Raw genomic sequence first — 14,185 nt, 5'->3', positions numbered from 1 at the left:
TTTTGTTCAGATATCCAACATTTTTTTTGTCTCATTTAATTTTAAATTTTGATAAAAAATAACGTACAGCCCTAAAAGACGTTTTCTATGGATTTCATGACCAGAGAGTTTCCAGATTGGTCCATTTACTTTATTTTTGTATAGAAGAATAACGTGACATTCTTAATTTTATGGCAAGAACCCCATTATGCACAAATATAGAATCTTTTAGCCTCAAGCATATTCCGAAATCGTAGAATCAAAACGAAAATGTCTTTAAGAGCTTAATCCCTTTTACACGTTATTATTTATGGAAATTTATGAATTCTTTTACTTTTTTTAAGTTAATCCGCATCTATCCTTATCGGTCGTATCAAAAATAATCCACAAAAAAATATAAACTTTCATACTGAATATGAAAAAGGCTTGCAGATTTATGTCTTTGAAAGACAAGTTCTCTTGGTTTTCTTCGCTTTTTTCCTGTTAAATGTACCTGTCGATGCGAGTTGTTATTTAAGTCATTAAGCCGAATGAGTTACCTATAAGATCCAGCCTAACTAACCTTGGTCTTAGAAAAAACATGGTAAATGGAATACATTAATGTAATCATTTTTCCTGTTTTTTTTTAATAAAAAATTTCATACAAATTTTGGTTCTACTTTTTTCTGCGGCCAATAAAAATTTTGATCTCGCTGTTTTGGCCCTTCGTTACCATTGAGTTTGACATGCCTGCTTTAGATAAACAGAATTCTTGTTTGAACAAAACTAAAGTTTTTAAAAATCAGTGAAAATTTGGCAAAATGGAAACCTTAAAAACGGAGCAAAATCGAGAAAATTACCCAATAAGTTTTTCGACTTAGAATTACTAAGATATTCTCAGAATTTGAAAAATTTTCCCTTAAACTGTCAAACTTCATTATGTAATTATGTAAGATCAGATATTCCAAATTGTAAGAAATTTGACGACATTAAAAATATTATGTTTAATGCACTTATTTTTGTTAATGCAGAAAATTTTTGTTTTTTAATTTTAAATACATTTTTTTAGAATTGATATTGTTACAATCCTACTGTGGGACAAGAAATTGATTTTCGAAATTTGGTCGCGGGAACCCCATAAAATGTTCAGCCTTTGCAGATTTTTAGATAGCCTAAATTTCGATTACATAATTCAGATGTTAAATTTATTTAGTCTTACGGAAATATTATTCACTAGTTTAAAAAATACATCTGGATGTAAAGACATTGAAGTGTCAAAAATAAATAAAAACCCATAATATTCACTGTCACACAGAGAAAAAAATAGTCATTTTTAACTATTTTTTAACCATTTTCATAGTTAAAATCGGGATAACTATTTTGGATTGGGATTTATTTTTGACATTTGACAATTTTACATCCAGATGTATTTTTCAAACTAGTGAGTAATATGGCCTTTATACTATGTTTCCACCTACGCTAAATCCGAGATTTAGCTAAGTAGATTTAGAATAAATCTCGAGATTTATTATAAACCTACTTCGCTAAATCTCAGATTTGGGTTCAGCTACAATAAATCTAAGATTATCACCTACTTTCAATCCCAGACTTAGAATAAAACTCGAGATTACTTAAAAAAAAACTATATTGTGCTCAATTTAATTTGCAGTACTTTTTTTTTTATTTATTTAATATATGTTAAATGCTAACATTAGAAATAAGCTTAAATACTAACAATGGAATCATTAAACTTAAACTCAATATATGAGTAATAATTGTCAATTAATCACAATAAAATATACATATATTAACATTGAAACTAAATGTACTAATATGAATAACAACAGAAAAAACAACATTCTGGTAAATTAATTAAATTGATTAAAGAAGCTATTTTTGAATTTATGGGATTTAACATTATCATTAATAGAATCGATTATATGAAAGTTTTTGTTAAAAATATTAATTAGTTGATTCATAGAGCTATTGACGCCATAGTTAGATCTACTAAAAACTACACAAATTGGTAACCTATTTCTTAAACCAGCACGCCCAACATTAAAATTCAGTCGATCCAACACTGAAGAAGATATTGAGCCTCTTATTATCCTAATTATAAAACATAATTGCAAATACTCTCTGTGAACTGAAAGTGATGGTAAATTAATAAGTTTAAGTCTATCCGAGTATGGAGGTAGGACAATTCTATCGGACCATGGAAGAAAACGCAACGAAAATCTCATGAACCTTCTCTGAACACTTTCAATTCTGTTTATATGAATCATATAGTAAGGTGCCCACACTATACATCCGTATTCAAGAATTGGTCTTACAAATGAAATATATAGAACCTTCAAAACATATGGATCCTCGAACTCCCTCGCAAATCTTTTGATGAAGCCAAGTGTTACATTGGCTCTTTTAATAATGTGGTTATAATGATCAGTAAAAGTTAGTTTCGGATCTAAATTGATTCCTAGGTCAGAAAAATTTGATAATTTACATAATTGCGACGAATTTATCTCATAGTTGTAAGCAATTAAATTTTGTTTTCGTGTAAAGCTCATTGATTTACACTTGTCAATATTTAATACTGACCTTAAAAAAGAGCTGAGGTGCAAACTCTGTTAACAATGAAACTTTCTATGTTTCTAGATTGATATAAGGTATCTGATTGAAATGTAGAGAAGAAGTTGAAAAGCGAGGAAAAAAACGACAAACAAATAGGTTTTGAAATTTTTGAGCCTTTTAGATAACATTATAAAAGCATAGTTATAGTTTTTCAAAATTTTCCCCAAAATTATTTTTTTTTTTTTTTTTGTTTTCTTTAGTTTATAATTAGATATTTTACACTTGAAAGTTCTATTAATCGTCTAAGTGAAAATTGAAAAAAACCTCATTGTTATTTGGAACCATCTAACTAAAGCCGATTTTGTTTTCGGTGTCAATTATTCATAATCTAATTAATATTTTCTAGGTCTTTTTGAAAACCAAGACGTGCGCTTTTCTACAAAAGATTGGCTGCTTTGTTTTTTGTATTCAAATCTATAAAAAAAAAAGAAGTGAAGATGCTTATTAACGTTAAAAAAAAGTTCGTTTTTACTAATTTACTACCTCAACAATGTTCCAGTAAAAATAATCATATTTTTGCTCTTTAAAAAGTACATAAATGCGCGTTTAGCTAAAAATGGCTTAGGCCTTGACATTGAGCACCTCTTTCTCCCTTTTACGACTGAATTTAAGAAAAAAAAATATTATTGTTTATAAAATTATAATACAAAATAAATATTCGCATTACGGTTTACTTAATGCAAAACGGCACAAAAAGCTATGAAAATTTTGTGCTTTTATAAAAATAAACTCTTAACTGGAGAAAACGTGGAAAGAAATGGTTGTTTATACTTTTTTACGTTGCTCTTGACCGACCACACACATAAAAAAAAAAAACACATAAATTAATGAATGCATAAAGATTCTGAAATTTTCCATGAATCATATTCATTTTACATTATGCACCAATAATACCTCCCAATACAATTTCAGTTCAAAATTTCCAAATTTCCTCGAAAAAAAACACCCTTTAATCTAAAATAATAGAATTTCTTCTTGACTAATTTAATTGGGTACCATTTTCAATTTGGTTTTTTGTCATATTACTTTACGAAAATAAACACCCTTTTATCCTAAGGCTCATTTTAATAATAAAACGTTTTTAATAATGTTTTTAATTTACTCCCTCTAAATAAAACAATCTTTCACAAAAAAAAAAAAAAGATATACAAATATTCTTATACAGTAGTCCCTCGATAATGTGAACTAATTAAAACAAGGCGTTTTCGGATTTTAGAGGGATTCACATTACTGGAATTTTTTCCAATTGTCATTTAACTGATTAAAACATTCTTAAACCAATGAATATCACAGTTATTTTTAGCTCAGTTTAAGCATTTATTGAATTAAGAAAAAAAAACAATAAAATACAAGTAACTCCATTTCAAAAACTGAAAAAAAATCAAAAGAATCTTTAAAATCAATTTTTCATAAAAAAAAAAACGTAAAAAAAACTCCATATAAAAGATGTAATTGTAAAATGTTAGCAGAAAAATCTTCAGCCTGCAGCTGCATTAAATATCTTAAGAAATGTCTAGACAAATAACAGCTATCCACTTTTCAGACCTACATATATACAAAGATTGCGTGCACGAACGAGAAAAACAACTTTTTTCATAGAAACATTTAAAATTTTATTTTAAAGTTGGTAGAACTTCACTTAAACGTTTTAAAAATTCCTTTCGTCTAATTTGTTTTCTTTTTTTTTTTAACAGTTGATGGTTTAAATCTATCTGTTTTATTCATACTATTTGGTTATGCATAATGGAAAAATATTTTAAGAGAATACGTGAATAACAAACAGGATCATTCCGTAATTCATTATCGACAAACGATATCGTTATGACGATAATCTTGCTTCACTTCAAAGCGATAGTTAATTTTTATCAGACGATATCGTTTTGACGATTGAAAAATTTTTTTCTGTAGACCAATAATCTTTTAAAAAATGTCTTCAAAACGGCAGCGCTTATAGACGATAGGTAAAAGTCTCGTTTTCATTTATTTGTTTTTGGATGTTTCATGGATATTTTATATTCGATTTAGCCGAAGTTTTTAGGATTTTATTTCATTATTACACCAGAGCGGGCTTATAAAAATATTTTATATAAAATAAATGCATTTGCAAATGAAATAAAATTGCGTTAAAAAAATTTTAATAAATTTAAACTAAATTCATGCAAAATATATTTTCGTATTGGTTTTTTTAATTTATCCAGGTACATTTTTAAAAAATGGAAGCTACTCAAATTCAGAAAATTTGGTTGAATAATTACAAACAAAAAATTCTGTGGCATTAAGACAGAGTAGCTTAAGTCAAAAAAAAAAAAATTGAATTTAAAAACAAAATCATAGAAATTAAGCTATAAATGTAGAGACAAAATTTCAGTTCAATTAAAATTAAAAACCTCAAAAAAAAAATAACACTGAAAATGAAATTTTCAAAAATTTCTTTAATCGACATAAGCTACTCTGTCTATTGCCAAAGAGTTAAACACTAATATTAGTTCTCTATACCTGATTCTAAATACTGGGGGACGAAACGACAGCGTTGCAAGGTTTTTCCCAAGATTTTTCTTTAAAAAGAAACGTTTTAAAATCGTTAGACAATTCAAAATGCGCGATGTTTTAGTTGAATTTAATTAACTTTTATTTCCATTTTCAACGAATATTTAATTTAGAAAAATTTTTACACATACATAAATAAGACATTTTTGTGTACTGTCTAAAACAGAAATATTTTATTTTCTACAACATTTTTAAACCATTTCCTGTTTCGGTATTCAAGAACTTTTTCAAATATTTTTGAAGGTTCTCAAACTGTGATGTTGCAAAAAACGGACAATCACGTTAACGATTATCGTTTTGTCGATTTTATCAATTCTAAAATTAACCCCCCACTTTAAACCTCAAAATATTTCAAAATGACAAACAAAGTAGATAGCAACAGAGAATTCTTTTTACTCTAGTTAAATATTAAAACAAAACCACATCTCAGCCTTTGCTCATGAAATAAAAAATGTTCAGGCCGGAATTTTATGCTTGTTGTTATTCAACTCAGAACTTGATGACAATGCTAAAGAGGAATTTTTCTATCGAAATTAAAGATTCTGTTTTGTTTAAAATCTGTTTTATTTAAAGTCTTGATTTTTTTTTTTTTTTTTTTTTTATTAATTTTTACTGATTCCCCGATTTTTGATGTGGTAATCTCCCGATTTCAAAAAATATTTTATGGCTTTTTGGGCTCACATCTAAAACAAACAAAAAAGAGGTATATACACATATGTCTTAACACTGAAAAAAAATTCTTATTTTTAATTTAGGTACTACCTCAAAATTGTTCCAGCAAATATATTTGAACGTTTGCTCTTTATAAAGTACATAAATGCTTTGTTGGCTGTAAATTGTTTAGGTTTCTTAGGCTTTGGTGGTAAACATCTCTCTTTTATAATAGCAGCTGAATTTAAGAAAGAAAGTTACATTTATATTCTATTAGAATTCTTAAAATTAATTTTATTATCTCAAGGCACAGTCATTTTAAAATTATTCGTGTAAATGTGCATAGAATTGAAAACGTTTACAATGTTTGCGATCACACTCAAAAGATTGGAACAAAAACACCTAAAATAGTGAATAAATATGGATAAGAATTAAATATAACATACAAATATATTGATCAATATATGACACTTTTTTTTTCTTACATAAAAAAATATTTTTTTCTGTAAGACAATGTAAGCCGTTTGCCCGAAGCGTACTTTTTAAAATGGCCACATATCCGATATTCTGATCTCAAAATTAATGACCAAAAAAAAAATACTTAATTCACATTCGTTGGATTCAAAATTCTGGCGAAGCATAATGTTAAAATCAAAGTCAAGCGAACGACTTTAAAATAATGCAACTGAATGCAATAGGGACAATGTTTTAGCCTTTTTTCATATTTAATATTGGCCAACATAAAGAAGAAAAATATTTTAAAACAGCGGCAATTTTAAGAAGTGTACATTTTAATTAAGACAAAAAATAAAAAAAAATAACATTACCTAGATGTGTGCTTATTCAATTCCAATTAAGATAAAAAACATGAATTCTCAACACATGGCAACCCTGATTCTCCCGGGATTAGAGCGGTAACCCATTTGTTTGATAAAAAGTTGTAGGGTTTATTTATTAGAACATGATGTTCCTTTCCCAAAATCTTGAATTTTCTGAAGATTCTGTTGTTGTCAAACCTCGAATATTGAATCTTCTACGTTCCTGTGTTTTTGACTTTTTTTTTTTGAGAAATCAATCTTATGAATATTGCTAAAAATCATTCATACCATATTACTATAACTACTAAACTATTAGACCGTGCAAACTAAAACATTTCAAAAATTGAATAAACACGGCTGTTCTGATTTCCATTCGAATTCTATTTTCTTCCGTTTTCAAATTTTAGCTGCTCCGAATCCCGTATTCGAACACATTTTAAAAATTCATAGGTGTTTCCAAAAAAGAACGGATCTACAATCCAATGTTTGCCGTAATTCGAGTAGCAATTTGCTGCCGGAAAACAATATTCTCCAACAAAAAAGTAGAATGGAAATCAGAACAGCCGTGTTTATTCAATTTTTTTCAATCCGTACGGATTCAATTTTCGTTTCGGTTTTTAAATTCGAATGAATATTAGAACAGCCGTGAAAGTCCGCCAGGAAACAATCGTTTTTAATTTTTAATAATGCGGTATAAATGTATTCCATAGTTTGTAGGTTGAAAATAATTATTATAATAATAATTATTTTTTAACAAAATTTTCATAAACCATTAATTTTAGGATTTTGAAAAAGTTTCAGATTTGAAATGATAGTAAAATTTAAAAAAAAGCCCTAAAAACGTTCGTAACGATTTTTATTTTTTTGTTTTAATAATTTTAATTTAATAATTTTGTTTCGGCAATTCAGCCCTTTAGATAACATTCTTTGACATAAATATACAGTATCTTAGTTAAATTTGAAAGTCTGTCCGTGATGTTATTTTGTTTTTATTTTAATGTCTTAAAAAAATTAGTAATTATTGTCCAGACAAGTCAGTCTAAAAATACGAATAATTATAATGCATATTTGTCTGTACACGACGATGAAATCCACCTTATGTGTTTTTTACTTTATCTAAAATTAATATTTTTCAAATTTTCTTGTAAAAATCTTAGAATTCGAACTCTCATTATTGACTATTTTCAAAATAATTTTAAAGATTACAAATGTTTTCTTTGAAATATTTGACTTTACCTACTCTTTTAAAATAGCAAAAAAAAACGCGAGGGACCATATTATTTAAATCACAAAAAATTAAAACACTTTAATACTTTTAAGGAGCTCACACATCATAAAATAGTTACTGTTTAGGGGTACAGGTACAACGTACGTAGTCCTGAAGTGGTTTATATTCGTACACACATTGGTGCCTGTATTGCATTACAATTTTATATCTGTACCCGTACCGCTACCAGTATACCATTCCGATGTATGAGCTCCTTAATAGATCTGTTAAAAATAAAATTGAGTCTTTGGTAACTTTATTTAGTTGATAAAAAAAATGCAAAATGGACATCATTACAATATTTTCAATGCAAAGCATCTTAAAACTATGTTTTTGTAATTAATTTTCCAGTAAAATAAATCGATTTGTTGCTCTTTATAAAATATATAAATGGATGAATAGCATTGAATCTAATGGGGATCCGCAACATTCGGGCCATCATGATAGCTCCTGAATTTAAGAAAAAATAGGTTAACAAGAGGTCAAATAGACATTCGATCTTATGTGAAAAATTCAATGAGGACATTTTTTGTTAAGTTGGTTTTTGTAATGATTTTTCTTTGTTAAATACAAACGTTAAATAATTAATTTGAATTAAAATGTATCCAAAATATACCATGTTTTAGAATTAGAAAATGAAAACAAATAAATTTGCGTGAGTGCAAAAATGTATACTCAATATGACATCCAATTTATTGAACCGCAACCAAAACACTTCATCGATTATCTCGATCAATTTTTTTTTTATTTTCGAACCGTCTTGGATAATTTGATTTCGAAAACTCCAATTCAGTCATTGCAATATAAATAAACACCCCATTTTTAAAGGTCCTGACTTTTGAAATTATGTTCTTTAAATATTTCACCTTCCTCCGATTTACATAGCACGTTAAATATGTAATATTTTGCTTTAAGCCTCACAGATAATAAAGAACGTCGTCCATTTAACAAGAAGATGCATTTTAAATTGGAAATATTACCTAAAACTTCCTTCACCATGTACAACAAATAAACACATTTTAAACATTGAAAATAGAATGCCAATTTATTTAACAAAAATTTAAATTATGTATTAAAAAAAAAATATAAATAATATATTAAAAACTTTAAACGTAAAAAAAAAATCCTTAAAAGAAATGTGTACAAAATTTAGACAAATTGTTGAGCAGAAAACTAATGTGAAAGAAATCTAATCCTTGTTGATATAAGTCCCAGCAAAGAGAATAGAGTTTGGATCCTTGATCATGTAAATAAATGGATGGATGGCTTCGAATTGTAGAGGAAGCATCATGCATCTCATCATCATAATCATTCCTAAACAAAATTGAATATTTATTAAGTTACAAAAAAAAATATGTATCGCAGGAAACTTCTGTTTTGTTAATTTTTGTAAGCAGACAACATAAATAATTTTAAAAAATTGTGGTTTTAAAAAAAAAGGGTGGAGCACATAAATAAATTGAATATGAAGAAAGACCTTGAAAAATTGATGTACACTTGATAAAAAAAATTAAAGCGTGTTCAAATATATAGGGTTTTCCAATAAGTACATAACCTTTGGGTTCCTATTAAGAATGTAGTTGAAGTCTTGGCAACAACTTGGCATACGAATAATGCACGTTTAACGAAATTCCTCTTCCATATTTCAATTGGTTAACATTATGCACGTTGTTACCACACGTCATTGATAGCAAATTCATCTCGTTCTAAGCAAAAACATTATTCTTGACCCGTGGTACAAGGAAACCGTTTTCATAACACTTCCGATAAAATTCCCAACACCTGGTTCATTTTCAATTCAATTTTTTTGCTATCACATCCATTAACCCACAATGAATACTAGAGATGAATTTTTCAATTTACCTAAAATTTCAATATTTTCCTCATTTTTTGCAGAGCCTCATCGTAGAAGTTACGGCACCTCAAATTATTCAGTTATTAAATTGGTTTGATTTTGAAATCATGATGTCAAACTTCTCCAAAATGAGAACCTGAAGAATTACTGTTCCTTGCAAAAGGCAATCGTTGGATTTCGCTAAATGTATTCTGATCAATTTTGTACTTTAATTATCCACCTCACAGCTTTGTGAATAATTAATTAAAATTCGGCTTAGCCGTTTAAAGCCGTTTGAAACTAGTACACTAATTAATTTATGACAATGATATTTTAATGAATGTTGGAATTTCCCCGCATATTGTTCTTGTTCAAAGTTTAAAATAATCAAACTATCATGCTTTTGTCGATTTTAAAGTCGAATTTAACCACGTTAATAGAAAAGTACTGTAAAGAGGCATTTCACATCTTCACAAAGCTCTTTCGCTTGTGACAAATCACCTTGCACAATTCTGACTACTTCATCAAAATCGGGCAGTAGAAAACTGAAGTATTTGATCGTTCCTTAACATTAGTGCTGAACTCACAAAGCTAGACAGCACCTTAGATGGCCAAAACAATGAAAAAATGCCAGTCTTTGTATCTAACCTTAATAGACAATGTAGCAGGGCAAAACTTAATCTTAAGTGGCGTTTTCAAGTGATGAACAACCTCAACAAGCTTAATGGGCGCAATCGAAGACTGAAGGCAGCTTGTCAAGAAGCGAACTCGCTGGAGAGGATTGTTTGTTAAAGAAATCCATTCTCTCCTTGACTGTGCTACCTTAAGTAACTACGTCATAAGCTTTGTCTACATGGAATCCAACATTACATTAATTTTCCGTAGGAAAGTGAAGAAATCACTTATCATCAGTGTTTTCAAACGTGGGGTCCACGCCCACAAAAGGGGAAACTCAAAATGATGCTGCTTTATCAATTTTTTTTCAGCAATTTTCTTATTTCCAAACTTGAAAACAATTTAAGCTTTTCTAAAAAGAATAAATAAATGAAATGCCTTTAACCCTTAACCACCTACCTGCGGTCTCACAGACCGCAACGGAAAAATTGTGAATTTTGGTGCCTTGTAATTTTGTTGAAGACTTTTTTTATATTACATTTTTTATTTTTATTTAATTCTTTGATATGTTAGTTTATAAGAATGAATACGAAGAATTCGAAATTTTAGGCTCCTACTGTAACAGAGCTCAATATATAAGCACAGTCAGTGCCCATATAGAGGGTAGGTGGTTAAGGGTTAATACAAATTGCGTTTTTCTCCGGAATGTGTTGGAATGGGCTTTTGTTTTTATTTTTCCTGTACCCTTTGTTTGTAAATGCATCTGGGATCTTCAGGGGCTAAATAAGTAGTGTGTCGACCGCAAGCTTTTTTATTGTCAAAAATAAATCCATCACAATACAAAAAAACAGGAATTGCATATAAGATACAAACGCCTTAAAAAGGAACTTTATTAACAGTAAATAATGTTTGTTATTAAAATATATTGTAAATGTGCATTAACATTTTTTTAAGTTAACAAAATATAAAACAAAAATAAATTGAATCTTATAACGTGTGGAAAATTTAATCCTTGTTAACAAAAGTTCCAGTAAAGAGAATGGAATTGGGATCTTTGATCATATAAACAAATGGACGAACGGCTTCGAATTGTAGAGGAAGCATTAAGCACATTCTCATCATAATCATTCCTAAAGAAAATTCATTTTTTAAGTTAGTCAAATACATAAATAGGGGGCGGGAGGGGCGGGTGTCGGATGTATTTTTTTTATTTTTAAAATGAGCCCAACACAAAGTAGATGGATTCAAGGTGAAAACAAAAAAAAAATAATAATAAGAGCATTTTAAAATAAATTGTTATTTCTTTTAAGATTTTCAAATCAAAGATGGAGTTTTGAGAATGGTACGAGTTACAAAGCATGTTTCAATTTCTTAAATCTAACTTTTTTACTTTATTTATTTATGAGATTTGATATGAGAAAATATAATTTATATAGTTTTTGATGATTTAAACTTTTGAGAAAAATACAATTAACTTTTTAAGTTGGTCTTAAATAACTAACAATTATGAATTTCACATCTAAAGTTCATCATGTGTTTTTTCAATTAAACAACTATCAGGGTTCACAAAAGACCCAAAGAAGAGAATTGAACGGTTTTTCTGGCTACCGCCGCCAACTATCAAAGCTATGAATGGATGATCTGCATTGAATTCGTTGAGTTTTGACATATCTAAACAGCGTTTACGGCGAACAACACAAGCTATAAGAAGAACAACAACACGTATGTGAATAAATACAAAAAAAGCAACAAAAATTATATGAAAATTATTAAGCTAACGTAGAGAGGCTACTACTATAAGGTAGAGCGCATTAAAGGAATAACTATTTATGTACAACGAATTTTTAGAATGTTATTCAAAAAAAAAAAAAAAAAAAAAAAAAAAATGAGGACAGGAAAATAAAAAGCAATGTTTTTTCTGTGTTCTATTTGGATATTTAACTTACCAGTAGCAGCAGCAGCTTCGGCTCCTTCCTCATTTACTTCAATAAAAGCTTTGTGAATGACTTTAGAGACGTAGAGCTTTTCGTCGGAGGTCAAAAGGTTTCCGAATTCTGCATCATCACTAAACATTTTTTTGATTCCCATCTAAAAGAAAATATGTTTTATTAAAAAATCCATAGCGAAATTTTAAAACTCAAAAGTTTTAAATTAAATTAAATTAAATTAAAATACAACTTTTAAAGATAGTTTCTTCAATAGCGTTCAATTTTATACAAGAAAATGATTAAATCTAGACTTTTTGATGAACCATTAAAAAGTTATAAAATTCCAAACTCAAAAACACAATCTTTCCCATGTAAATCATATGGGAAATAAAAATTTGCGATGCGGCGGTACTTAATGTTAATATTAAGGGCTGAAACTTTTACAGTATTTTTTTTTTCGTCATTTCCAACAATATTTTTGGTAATGATTTGAACAAAAAAAAATTTTTTTTTTTAATCAGTCTAATCTACATACCGCAAAAAAAAACGAAGGAAATTCACTGTATTTTGCGAAGTGACAAGAGTAAGCACATCAACGCTTTGGTTCAACAAGGAGAAGATACCGCAAATAAGTACGACGGTCAATGGTCTATAGGATAACCGATGAGATAATAGATCTCAATTGTGATCAAGGCACTAAGGAACAATTAGCTGGTAGGACTTGACCCAGACATCCAGCCTGGGTCACCAAACGCTTTCCCGAAGATTGGCATATTTCAATGTTTTTTTTTTTTAAGTTTTAAGATTAAAGATTTTTTAAAAGCAGCTACCTTTAAATGCAATGTTGAAAAGATGAAAAAAAAAATTAATAAAAATTTGTAGGACCCAATCCATTACATACTTGCTAAAAGGATTCAATTTTTTTGTGGTCAGAGAGTATAAATATATTCGTACGAGAATATATTTCCGGAAACCGAGCTCTGTGTTTGCATAGGGATCGCCGACAGACGTAATAGGCCTGAGAAAACCTAAGTAATGTCGGTCGTAAACTTAACACTCAACGCATCCACGCTCATAAATTTACCCTAGAGTCCCATTTCGGACGTACCGAGATTGCTTCTTCAGCCGTACTACAAGAAAGTGGAACGTGTTACCCGCCTCTGTTTTTCCATCGCAGTTCAAAACTCAGGGAAAGGTTTAAAAGGAGATGCCGATGAACATTAGTTTTGAAGTCCTATTTTCCTAATGCTCGTACTGTATTCACGATATTAAGGGTAGTCTAATCCCTTTAGTGCGCGCTTGTTATATACAAAAAAAAATCAAATGAATTTTAACAAATTAATTATAAAAGTACGATCCGACTATACGTTTAATTTTTAATCAAATCGTTCAGCATAATCTCCTAACGGCTTAAACTCGTTTATTGAATAGAATTGAGGGCATCGTACAATAGAATTGTACAGACCCGCCTACATTTTAAAGGCATTAACCAATGGCGAAATGTCAAGGTATCATATTAAAAATAGGAAACAAATTGTATAGCAGTACACCACAAGAACTCTAATTTGAATAATATTTGAAAACTCAGCTCCTAAATTCGTTTTTTTTTATTTTGCTCGCTTTCCTTTTGCCGGTGTTTACTTTTTTTCTCACTGAAACCAAAGTGGAATGGTTTCAATATACATACTTTGTAAACAAATTGTTACTACTTGTCCTACTTACAACAATTATAGAAACACAAATTAAATTAACAGTCGTTAAAAATATAGTGTTTAATACAATAACATTCATGAATCATCGCTTTCTCTTTCATTTCTCTTTATACCCACTCAGTGGAACTCCCCAAATTGGTTGTGTACCTATCTTTAATAATATTCAATTTGTTCAATTATTTTGATAATACAATCGACATCTTTTCGGTTTTGTTGTTGTGATG

At 28.8% G+C, this 14,185-nt stretch overlaps 1 protein-coding gene across 16 annotated transcripts in view; it reads right to left on the bottom strand.

Annotated features, from left to right (window-relative positions):
• LOC129907880 (serine protease inhibitor 42Dd) overlaps nucleotides 1-14,185 on the bottom strand; it is a 52,044-nt gene that overhangs the window by 25,205 nt on the left and 12,654 nt on the right. For 11 of the 16 annotated variants that reach the window (XM_055984335.1, XM_055984340.1, XM_055984344.1 and 8 more), the window contains exon 3: nucleotides 12,268-12,409. In XM_055984335.1, coding sequence (XP_055840310.1) covers nucleotides 12,268-12,409 — 142 coding nt within the window. Of the gene's footprint in view, nucleotides 1-5,719; nucleotides 5,820-5,898; nucleotides 6,026-8,106; nucleotides 8,323-8,889; nucleotides 9,187-11,182; nucleotides 11,452-11,800; nucleotides 12,023-12,267; nucleotides 12,410-14,185 lie in introns of those variants that run through there. The other 5 variants (XM_055984338.1, XM_055984349.1, XM_055984348.1 and 2 more) reach the window with 5 other exon arrangements.

Source organism: Episyrphus balteatus, chromosome 1, assembly GCF_945859705.1.
Source record: "Episyrphus balteatus chromosome 1, idEpiBalt1.1, whole genome shotgun sequence".
In the NCBI taxonomy this organism is placed as follows: domain Eukaryota; kingdom Metazoa; phylum Arthropoda; class Insecta; order Diptera; family Syrphidae; genus Episyrphus; species Episyrphus balteatus.
This window is presented reverse-complemented; position numbering and strand designations above follow the sequence as displayed.